We start from the raw sequence: 12,133 nt of genomic DNA, 5'->3' as shown, positions 1-12,133 counted from the left end.
TCTTGGGAGTCATCTACATTTGCAATATCTAAGAATCAAATAGGATGTTGTACTCTCTATTGGAAAGTAGCATTAATCGCTCGCTAGATAAGTAGTACGATTCGAACGGAGTACTGAAAGACTAGATAAGTCATGCGCTAATCGCTAAAGAGACTAGAGCGGGTCACTCCAAATGATCTACACCAAAATGGTTAAGCCACCACCTATAATGCTAGATAAGTATGCGAGAAGCCATTTGGTAGTGCCATCAAGTATGAAGCTAGATCAATAAATATGCAATTGGGATCGATTAAGTAGTCTCAAATCCCACCCCGATAAGCAGTTGGTTATGATCTTGTTCCGTCGAAAAGGTTATTCTCACCAATTGTTCAGAGGACCGAGGGATGAAAAGCGCTTCCTAGTGTTGAAAGGGGGAATAGAAAAGGGAAGAGGGTAGGGAGCCGCTCCCCTCCTAGGTCATGGAGGAGTGGGAAGTAGGAAGGGGCGAAGCTAGGAAAGTGCGAAGCAATTCCCCCAATCTCAGGGGTCTGGGATAGATTCCCGTGGAATCTATTGGACCTCTATCTCACTGGGATTGTTAGTCCTTCAAGCCCTAATAGATTGTTTGGAGAAATTCCTAGCTAAGTTCTCTGCTAGGGAAGAATGAAGCTTTCCATGCTCTCCTTCAGTGGCATTTCTGATGGCATCATCTACCCCCCTAGACAAGATTAAGAGAAAACACAACTAATGCTAACCCTAGCCATTGGCATCATCTACCCCCCTAGACAAGATTAAGAGAAAACACAACTAATGCTAACCCTAGCCATTGGCCAAGATCAAGAAAATTACTCATACAGAAATGTGGTTGCTAAAAAAGAAGGTATAGATCTTATGCAAACTAACCCTAATAGCTTCTTAATGGCAAGAAGAAGCTTAGGGTTTGGGAAAAATCAAGAAAATGCGAGAATATCTCAAAATTTTAAAAACATTTTGGGAAAATAGGATCAATGACAAAGCTGTGATACGACTGAAACAAACTAGAACACTCGTTTATCGGAGTTTGCACAATTTCACTTAATGGAGGAAGGCACACTCTTCTGCTCAAGTGGGAGAGGCTACCATAGCCAAGATTAAGGTGAAATTTATAATTATGATTGGTATATTGATTAGTTTCCTTATCAATCTTCTTTTCACTTGTATACATGTTTGCCATTTCACATTACACTTAAAAGTGTCTATAGGCATGGCCAATAGCCTTTAGCCCTATTCACATACACTTAATTCCTTGGCCTTAGGCCCAAAATAGACATGAGACCCTTTAACTTTATAACAAAAGTAATATGTAATAAAAAAATGGACATAAGGATTAGAACATTACCTTTCAGACAAGTACATCACTTTGTAAAGCTACCTTACTAATGAAAGCATAGAGGGGATGTTTCTCATGAGGCAATGGTAGAGCAGATCTGAATACTTTAGTAGCCACTATGATGGAAAGGAACTAATACCTTCAAGCTACCAGAATAAAGAAGTCGCGAGAAACCATCAAGCAGCCAGCAAGAATAATTGAATGCCCCCCCAGAGAAAGCATATGAAAAGGTCAAGAGCAGACTACAAGACTTTTAGGAAAGCTATCATAAAATGCGCAATAAAATGAACAACCTAACCAAAAAAATGGAAGATAAGACTAACAATTTAGCCTATGAGAGAGAGATTTAAAGAGAGTTGCAATTACGGATGTAAAGTATACATGACACAGACACCTTGTAGCTTGCTGAAGTCACAAACAATGCAAACAGAAAAGTCCAAAGTTTGTTGGATCAGTTGGAGAGGTAGAGAAGAAGGAAAGAGTAAATGCTTAAAATAGATTACAAAATGCAAAAAAAAAACCAACTTAATAGAATGTAGCCACAAGAAACATCTAGAAGCAATGGAGAAGGGAAAAGCCTAGGCTAAGAAATTATATGCAAATACATATGCGAAGGGCTAAATAAAGAACTGCAAACTGTGAAGACTAGGGTAAAGAATATACTACATGAAATGGATGCCATGATCAAAATCCATCAAGATATGACACATTTAAATAATTAGATCACAAATTCCAAGGAGATATGTCAAGGTTGCAAAACACAATTGAGGCTCACTAAAGAGAAAGAAGAATTATCAAACATCAATTGGCGAGATTGACACATTCCATACAAAAGAGGGAGAAGAAAATTACTCAAGCATTGGTGGAAGAGAAGGAGGCACAACTACTATAGCTCAAACAAAGCTTATCAAAGACAAAACAACCAATGATACCCAGGGAGCCCAATGAGTTAACAAAAAATTGATGGAAAGGGCCGCACCATTAGCATATCTTCTAGTAACTCCTTAAGCCCCTCTCAAACTTGATTTAACATTAACGTCAGTGAAGAGCTAACTTGGGGAGATACAACAGTAATTGAACAAGACAATTTTGAAGCCTGGGATACACACGATCATCTATTAATGCACAACAACACCATGTATAATCCATACGACATACTTAATTTATTTGATATCATTACTACACATTTAGTATATGATTTTGATAAAGAGCATATTGAATATCCTACATTTTCTGAGAAAGAGGACATACATGATGTATTTGTCTCTAAAAACCCACAACCACCAAACCCATATGAAGAGGGAGGGGATAAAGAATCAAAGGAGGAATACACTTACCTCATTTATAGGCCTATGACTTCTCTAGCTCAAGAAAGCATAGAAAATAAGAATGGAGATAATACTAACAATGATCCTTCTTCTTCTTCTTCTTCTTCTTTCCCAATTTTTTATTTTTTTCGTAATACTCTAGACATCGAGGAGTTTCCAGAAGAAGCAATGTATACAATTGCTGGACCAATCCACCATAACAAGAAGCTCCTTTGGAACATCCAACAATTTTCTGAAATCCAAGCTCATGATGAAAGCCTTATAATAGCTGACATACAGCCTTGGTTACCTTATCTCGTTAGAGCTCCAAGGTTGAAAATGTTAGAATTAATGCCTGTCAACCAGGGGGAGGAACCTTATGGGAAAAACGTGGTCTAGTTGGCTAATCTAAATACATCTTTTTAAATCAAAATTGTCAAATATATATGATTAATCACTATTACAAAAGATGGCGGATCGAATACATTGTAGAGTAGAGAGGAGGATATGAGTAAATTAAGTTAAATGCTGATAGTTACACAATGGACTGTTACGACTTAAATAACATGGAGAATGCACTTCCTTGAGATATTGGAGTTTATCACCATTTACAAAAGAGCCCCATGGGCACTCCGGGTGGACCAAATGTAAATGCTAATAAAAAGAAGGTTGACTGAAGTAGAATAATCTAGGGCTCACAAAGATAGAGATTCCCATTACTGCTTCAACAACTTTCTCTTCTTGTGCTTTTAACTTTCCCTTCTTCGAACATAACGCCTTTGAAAGCTTAAGCCTGCAGCATAGTAGCACAATTACATATGTGCTCACAATAATAAAAGCTTCCAGATCTAGCAGTTGTGGTAACAGTAAGGTTCTTCAAGCTGCTAATAGTCCTCATAGTTCAACATGATGATTATTTCTATACATTTAGTAGAGAACGCATGAAGTTTGATCTCAACAAAGGACCAAAGAAAGATGTTGTTCTAATCTTCATAGGATAAAATACCTTTAAAAAGTAAAGATTACGAGGATGGAATCTACATCAGGTAGGGGGGGTTAACCCTATTTTGAGTTAACTCAACATATCTTCTCTACACATGAGGGACTGCTTATAATAAGTGTCATGAACGGCACTATAAAATGTTGTATTATGAAAAAATTTGGCCAAAGACCAAGCTTACAATAAGTTTTTGGGCTCCCAAGTGTGAATAAGGGCCATATATTTATATGTAAATTTTTCTCATAATTAAAGACACAATCTCTCTTTGTGCTAATTGAGTCTTGCTTGTTTTCTTGCTTTCGTGTGCTCTAGTCTTATGTGTGAGAGAGAGTTGAGAGTAGAGTGTATGATTCTTGGTGCATGTGCCTCTTGGTTATTATGTGAGAGTGAGTAAACATAAGAGGAGTGGAAGCCCTTGTAGTAGGTATATGTGGAGCTCAAGTGACAACAAGGAGAGAAGTTCAGAGGAGAAGAAACTAGCACCAACTAGTGGAGCTTGGAGTCTTCAAGAGATAAGAGCTTGATAATCGGAAAGTCCCTACAACAAGTTAAGGTAAGCATAGCTTAGGGTTTGAGCAATCTTATAAGAGGTTGTGTAAGCCATAACAAAAATTAAATCCTCTTAGTGTGAGCACAAGAAATTCACCTCTTATATATATTTGGATGGTATTTTCGATTTATTGTATTGTGATTCATGCACACCACTAAAACTCTTTAAAACATATTTGGATGGTATTTTCGATTTATTGTATTGTGATTCATGCACACCACTAAAACTTTAAAAAAGCAGTCTCAAAACAGCTCGAAGGAAAAAGCTTGCGAAAATTTTTCTCCCTTGTTTAATGTGCCAAGTATGACCATGCCTTAATGTCATTAATTGTTGATTCACAATGTGTAGTGTTATGATGCCATGCAAGTCTGTAATCTCTCTTCAGAGCCATATACATGGTGATGAGGACTCGATGATGATGAATGCATAGGAGGAGTGGTGGGAGGAGATGTCAAAGATGACAATTTCTCTCCTTGTGATAGTTAGTGTTAAGAGAAGCTGAAGGGGGTTCTTTGACCTCATGCCAAGGCTCTTGAGGAAGACAAGGTTCTAATTTTGTGAGCTATTTTGAGAATGCTTTTTTAAAGAGTGTTAATGTTGTGCACAGTCACAATACAATAAACATTGTGCAACATGAAGCACACTCTTTTTTTTTTTTTTTTTGTGAAACCATTGCTTCATTAAGGAATGTAAGGTGCATTCATAGCTATCCCAAGGTGGGACAACTACTACTCAGATATCAAAAACAGTGGGAAAACACCTCCAACTCTTGAAAGGAAAGATCTCCAAGGTCAAAAGAATCTCGGAGTGAAAGGTAAAGAGACCTCCTGGAAAAAGCGAAGCATATGATCTCCTCATGGCAAAAAATCAATTGATTTCGTGCATGGTAAATCATCCACAAAGCCCAATATCTAGGACACGAAAGGAAAATTGTGTAATCTGGCAAAGGTGAAGAAAGGCGCCCAAACATCCAGAAGAATTTCCTGAAGTTGTTGTTAAGAAATCGCACTCTCAAGTGCCCTGATAGTCTGTCCACGAGAGCACGAGAAGAGGGGCATCTCCATAACAAATGAATAACAATCTCTTGGCAATGAGAACACCTCTTCCAAGAGGCAGGTGCAATGTTTCTCTTAGCTAAGAAGGTGCCAACCGGGAACAACATTGAGTACACTCACCCAACGTTTTTGTAAGTGAACTCATTTGTGCAAGAATTTCTATGCTTGTGCCTCCAAGGTTCTCATGTCATTATCAAGGTAGAGATTATAGCAAGATTTTGAGCAAGGTCAAGAATGTCTCTCCCACTCTAGACTATATGTCCTTCATTTGCATGATATGCATGCCCTTCCAAATCCACCTTGCTTTCAACAAGACCATAAACAAGCCACATGGTCAAACATACAATATGTCAGGTTTGTACTTTATGTTGCTATCTCATGAGCTAGATTCTTGCAACCATCTAGATGCCAATGGCCAAATGAAGACGAGCCCGATCACCAAGCATTTGTAGTGTACACCCAAGTGCTAACACTGACACAACATTGCAGATACAAGTATGCGTTTCTTGGTTGTGATTCTAGCCCATACATTGTACTCTTGCATTAAGAACAAGGGCTTGTATTCCTTTGAGCTGCTCCAGGTCTTCAATGAGCTTCAACGTACAGGAAATGACAGGCCTGCTTGCTTTGTGAGTTGTATGTCTAGCCTTGAATCCATCTATCATGAGTTTTAATGTACAAGCAAGATAAGCCTTCTGGATAACAGTTTCCTCTTCTTTACACATTGCCTAACTTGAAACACACATTCTCCTCAGTTGATGCTTCACAGGGTAGGTTCCAAAACAGCAACCCATAAAAAAACAACTCAAGGGTCAAAAGAAAAAGAAAAAGCATGTCTACTCTTGCCTCTAGCTGGTAGTTGATACATAGGAGATTCAAAAAGCTACTGGGTCTAGAGGGCCCCTTCAGCCCTCCATCAAGCCTTTGAGAGGGTGGTTCCCCAACCATGACAAAAATTAGCGTCCTTGTACAGACATCCTACTGAGGCTGGTTACACAAGTCCCCACATTGTACAGCCTACTAAGGCTAGTTACACAAAGAAGTTCCCACCCTAGTCAATAGAGGGCAGGCAAATATTCTTCATGTCTGATTCCGGCTGGCCACCATCAGCCAGGGATGGGCAGGCAAACCCTCCATCTGTCAAGGAAGGATGGGCAATCTTAACCATCCAATTCCTCGCCTTGCTCGTTAAAATATATCTGTGCATGCACTTAGGAGCTATCGAATGATTTTCCTGGTGGGGACTGCCCTCTTGCTCCTAAGGTTTTCAGATTCTTGTTTTGATAAGGGAAATGCTCTCTGCATACTCCTGAACTTAGTGAGGTGATGCTTGCTAGATCCTTCTGGGAGAGCGTCCTGCCCATGCCTGTGGTAGCCCCTGCCATCCCACTAACTCCTCCCACACCTAGGAAATCATGTGTAGTCTTACCACCGCCATCCTCACCACTCTCTGGCCCACCAAGACTGCCACCACCTCTCAATGTCCCAAGTTGGAAATGAGACCTCCCATGAAACATTCTGCTTTGAGAATCTTGTGTTTTCTCCCCAATCATTTGATGCTTGAGACTTTCTGCATGTTGCTGTGTGTACCCCTTACCATGATCATTATTGGATGATCCAAGTAAAGAGGGAGGATTGCCTAACCCACGTCCAAATAGCCCAGCTCCTCCTGATAAAGAGTTGATAAACTCTTGAACTCCTGAGGCTTCGTTACTTCTTCCCTGTCCCAGGATAGAGGAGGAGCCCAAGGAGTTTCTTGTTCCTTGGCTGTTTGATGAATGATCCCCAGCCTGCCCCATCAATGGATAAGAAGGCATAGCTGCAGACGAGAAGATGCTGCTAAGTCCAGGTCTTCCCTGGTCTTGCCTTGTGCCTTGCCTTGCTGATCCCCCTCCCCCTCCACGTGCCATCGTGCTTGAATCGCCTGCTCCCATGCCAAACCCTCGAAATAGAGATGGACTGCTTGCTGTGGCACCCATCTGGGCAGCTTTTTGAAGCAAAGCTGTTGCTGACAATTGAGCCATAGCTGTATGTTGTTGCTGATTGAACATGGAAGATGTTGATGGCAAACTGCCCCCAAAGCTGCTACCAAACCTACCTCTATCAAGGTGGTTCATCATGCCAGCAAAGCTCGATATCCCGGCCACAGCATTGTTTGCATTGTGGCCACCGCCGATCCCTGAGCCTTGGGATCCTGAATATCCATTATTACCTGAGGCAAATAGATTTGCCAGCATGCCACCTGCACTACCGCTGGTGGACAAAGGCACCATACCACTATCCAACCTGTGAGGATGCATTGCATCATTATGCACTTCTGATGAGCCTGTGACTCCAGAGTTTCCCCCATCATTCATTCCCCTCGAGCTTGACATCATGAGGCCCCCCTTCATGGTGGGTACAGCAACAGGTGGGCCTGGCCCTGGCCCTGGGCCTGTACCCAACCAGAGAGATAAACTGGAGCCTTTACTTGGTGCCGCCGAAGATGATGCACCGTGAATCCACTGGGATGACAATGAGGCAATTCCACTTTCTGTCAATGGGAAATCAGACATGTTTTCAGGCATGCTAGGCTTTGAAACTTCTGAGAATGAAGGTACGGCATCCGTTGGACCCCCACTTAGTTGAGAGTTAGCTCCCTGTGGAGGGGAGGGTGCCCCTATTGCGGCAGCATCCATTCCCCCTGATGGACCATTGTGACGACCACCACCACCCTGGTCACCCTGCCTATGGGCTGTTACTCTTGCATTTTCTTCAGCCAAGGCATCACAAAAGGCTCTGTGAGTGATGAAGCTGTCCCTCCTGCATTCACAGACATTAGTGTATCATCGATTTAGTAAGTCACCAATATTCATCAAAAACATGAGTATAATTGCATCATATCAATGTATATAGAACATCATGGAGAACTGAAGTAAGCAAAGCATTCAATCAAAGGGCAGTGAATAAACGAAAGATCTTCCACTAGATGCCAAAGAACATGCTTCTGGTTACTTTCTTTAATATTGGTCTAGCAATGAAATAATCAGTATTGAGTAAACACTCACATCAGCATTAAGTAAAGACTCACAGCACAAACTAACTGTTAAAGGAAATTCACAACAGCCAAGTATGTGATACCCATTTTCTCAACCTGTTTGATGGAATGGAATGTATTCAGCTTTTTTAGCAACAAAAATTCAGAGAGCAAAATTCAGCATGGAATGTATGTGACAGGCAACAAGTCTTGGGAGGTGAAGCATAATTATCCTTGTATGAGATATATCATCATTAAGGCTTAGTTTTAGCTCCGTAGGATGTGAAACACAGAGATCTAATCAGCCCTGTGAATTGAGATCTGATCGGAGACTGATTAAGGATAAATTTTAGCCCTATGAGATGTGAGGCATAATTAGCCCAAGCTTGTGTTCAAGCATCATGCCATGAACTGTTGCAGTGGGGATTCTATTCATAATGTAAACTATAGTTGGTACTACTTGAGTTCAAAAGTAACGAGGCCTTTCTTTTTGATTCATCAATGCACGGGCAACTTCTACAATATGCATGTTCTTCCTTTTTATAACGCTGCGTGGTGTACTTGCATGTGTACTACCTCTTTATCCAGTGCTCTCTTAGATAAACACTGAATTCATTGGATCCCCCCACCACTTGATCTTAGGCATTTTATGTGCATGGATTTGTTTTTCCTGTGCACTCATCTTAGATGATCACTAAATTCATGGAGAAATATTTTTGCCCCATGTCTGATCTTAGGTATTTGACTCGAGAGAAGATATAAATTTGTGCAGTGATAGAACATGATGAGCCCTGGATAAGAGGCTGATTAAGTGGGTGATTATGTACTGATTAAGCAGGCGTGATTAGAGAGGACTGCATGCAGGGTTTATAGCTATTATACCTGGAGAAGAGGGTGCCGCAGTCGCAGCGGTACTCGCGGGTGCCGCAGGTTTTGAGGTGGGCTTTCCAGTCGGATTGGACGGCGTAGCGCTTGGAGCACTTGTCGCACTTCCACTTCTTCTCGCCGTGCTTGCGGCAGAAGTGCTTCTTGATGCCCGTGAGGTCCCCCAAGGCACGGGAGGGGTGGTGGTGCACGCAGCTGGGCTCCGGACACACGTACACGCGCTTCCGCTGCGGCGCCTCCTTGCCCCCCGTCCTCTGCTTCAGCTTCCATGGCAGATTGTGCCCCCTTCTGTGAAGCTGCAGATTCTGGTCCCTTTGAAACCCCTTGTTGCATATCTCGCACACGAACCTGTTCGTCGCCAACAGCGTCCTCGGTGACAGTGCTATCACCTCCGCATCCGGATCTACACAGCCCAGCACAATCAAGCTGATAATAAGATTACACAATCAACTCAAGATCAAATCCCTGATCTGCAAGAGTCGAAACACTCCCTAATCCATTCGGAACTGGGCAACCCAAGTACTAATTACCATTAAATTATCGCCCATTGCCCCGGTTATCTTAATCGAATCGATTGAAGTCAACCCGGTTTCTAATCACCATTAGCCGGAATAAATAACCCACTTTCAATTTTGTGTCTGCTCAGAGATCATGGAAAAACAGCCATTCAAGAGGACTGACTACACGGTGATTAAGCTGATTAGTGCAGGAGGGAAAACCTAATTGTCACATTAAGTCCAGAAACGTGCAAAACAAGCCATCCCAGTGAATGATTAGTCGTCAGATTGTCTAAAATTTTGGGCAATTGAGACGCTGTAGAATTAAATTTTCGAAATTTGGAATAAAAAAATCAATCACATACGTGAAAAGTCGGTGACGAAGCTTACGTAAAACAGTAAAATGTCGGTGATGCATGGTACCTATCCCAGATAACTAATTAAATAATGATAAATGAAGATTAATTAGCGCACAAATAATCACAAACATATATTTGTAATTTTGTAGTGCTTTTAGCTCAGCTGATTACATTTGCCAAATCTAAAAATAATAATTAAGAAAGTCAGATGTAAAAAATAATTAAGAACACCTCAGCGAAAAGAGCCCTTCAAAGTGCGTAATTTTCATAGGTTCATGTAAGTGCAAGTCAGTGCTGCCAAATGCAGAAAATATGAGAGTGCTAAGAATGCAATGAACTTGCCATCACAGTGATCAAGAAAGCCATCAAATCCTGCGCTGCTTAAGTGATTACCAAAAGATTAAAAAAAACAAAAGCCCACAATTATATCTAATCAAGCATGTAATTACTTTACTTATAAAGGGCTCCTAAATAGAGATATGAAAATTTGTGTACTTTGATTTCCCGGATAATTAAGGATTATTCTTAATTAGACTCTCTAATTTTCTATTCATCATCGTTTAGGTACTCCATTCCTCTTCGGTTCTTATTCTAATTCTCTTGGCAATAAGGTTAAACCATGAGGCAAGAAAAGTGTGGGGGATTCCGATATTAAATGGTTTCTCTTTTTAATTACCTGGTGTGCCTGGCAGATTTCTCTTCCTTTTGGCAGCTGCAGGCTGCGGTTGGCCGGAGCTAGTAGTACTCATGACCGGATGATCATGATTAGTATGCTGCAAATCTGAATTATCATGACCTCTGTTAATCAACCCTCCTGAAGACCCACTAATCTCCCCGGAATCAGGAGAAGACATGGCGGGTTAGAGTGCGATTAATTAGACTCTCAGCTCAGCTACAAAGTTCAACGCCGGTTAATCAAGCTATCCGACAAATGCCCAGATCGAATAATCTTTAAGTATACCCCTCTTCACAAGTTAACTGAGCGGAAAACCAAAAACGATTGAAAATTACTGCTAATCCAAATCGTGCAACTACCAATTTTCCTTCATTTCTCTAAGAAAGGGATTAGCAGAGGTTTAGTAGTCTGCTGAGTTCTGTCATTTGGGCATGCTTAGGAAGAACCCAATTGCAATAGGAGGGGGCACACTGAGTCTGCTTCAGCTGTATCACACAGGATCGATTATATCAACGAGTTCACGATCCCAACAGATCTACTGTTTTGAAGCTTGATGGAGCGGTCAAAGTGCAGATATAGAGAGAGAGGCTAGATCCATGCAAAAGGGAGCAGAAGATACTGATCAAGACTCCATTAGGGAATTATTGGTACATGATTAAGAAGAGCGTTAGTTGCTTTCACTCTAACTGCGGAGATGATCAAGCAACGAGTGAAAGATAGATTGGCGTGTGCTGTCTGGAGCAGCAACAAAACAGTGAGAGAGGAGAGGAGTGAGGGGACCTTAACAGCTCCTCCATGGAAATTGGGGAAAGTTTGCAACTACTCCATAACCATTGCTCTGCACAAGGCGACGATGGGAAAAAACACCTTGTTTTTTTCCCCTTCTTTGATTGATGATGGTGATGATGATGAGAAAGACGACGAAAACAAGGGCTACAAAAACAATTAAAAAAAAAATAGCAACTTCAACAAGAAGAATCTAAGAAAAAATTGAATAATTTTGTAGCATTATAAGCTATAGTATATAGTAGTGGGAAGAACTTAGAGGAGACTTTTTTTTTTTTTTGGGTTCAAGCTTTTGTCCTCTTGGCCTTGTATTCTTCTCCCCTCCTCTTGGCCCCTTTGAAAAGGAATCATCAACCTACACCTTACACACACATTCCCCCCCCCCCCCCCCCCCCCCCCCCCCCCCCCAAACACACACACACACACACACCCTTTGGTGGGAATCATGCTACTCCAAGCAAAGACAACCTAGCTTACCTCATCACCCCTGTCCCACCCAGTGTCAGAAAAAAACCATCCTTTAGTGTAATTATCAGTCTTAGAAAAAAACCGTCCTTTAGTGTAATTATCACAGCTCAAATTGACAAAAACTGGTTATAACTTTGCCTACCTTGAATTTAAAGATTCCAATTTTTGAAGTTCTAGGTATTAAAT

General features: G+C 41.2%; 1 protein-coding gene across 1 annotated transcript; it reads right to left on the bottom strand.

Moving 5' to 3' along the window:
• Window positions 1–5,048: 5,048 nt before the first annotated feature.
• On the bottom strand, window positions 5,049–11,689 carry LOC147602731 (uncharacterized). The gene is made up of 3 exons (XM_086797504.1): window positions 10,694–11,689; window positions 9,159–9,564; window positions 5,049–8,062 (listed from the first exon to the last, which is right to left on the bottom strand). The coding sequence occupies exons 1-3, from the start codon at window positions 10,869–10,871 to the stop codon at window positions 6,472–6,474; spliced, it is 2,175 nt and encodes a 724-aa protein (XP_086653630.1). The 5' UTR covers window positions 10,872–11,689; the 3' UTR covers window positions 5,049–6,471.
• Window positions 11,690–12,133: the final 444 nt, after the last annotated feature.

This window comes from Cibotium barometz, chromosome 66, assembly GCF_041138505.1.
Source record: "Cibotium barometz isolate CiBa-2024 chromosome 66, ASM4113850v1, whole genome shotgun sequence".
Taxonomy (NCBI): domain Eukaryota; kingdom Viridiplantae; phylum Streptophyta; class Polypodiopsida; order Cyatheales; family Cibotiaceae; genus Cibotium; species Cibotium barometz.
This window is presented reverse-complemented; position numbering and strand designations above follow the sequence as displayed.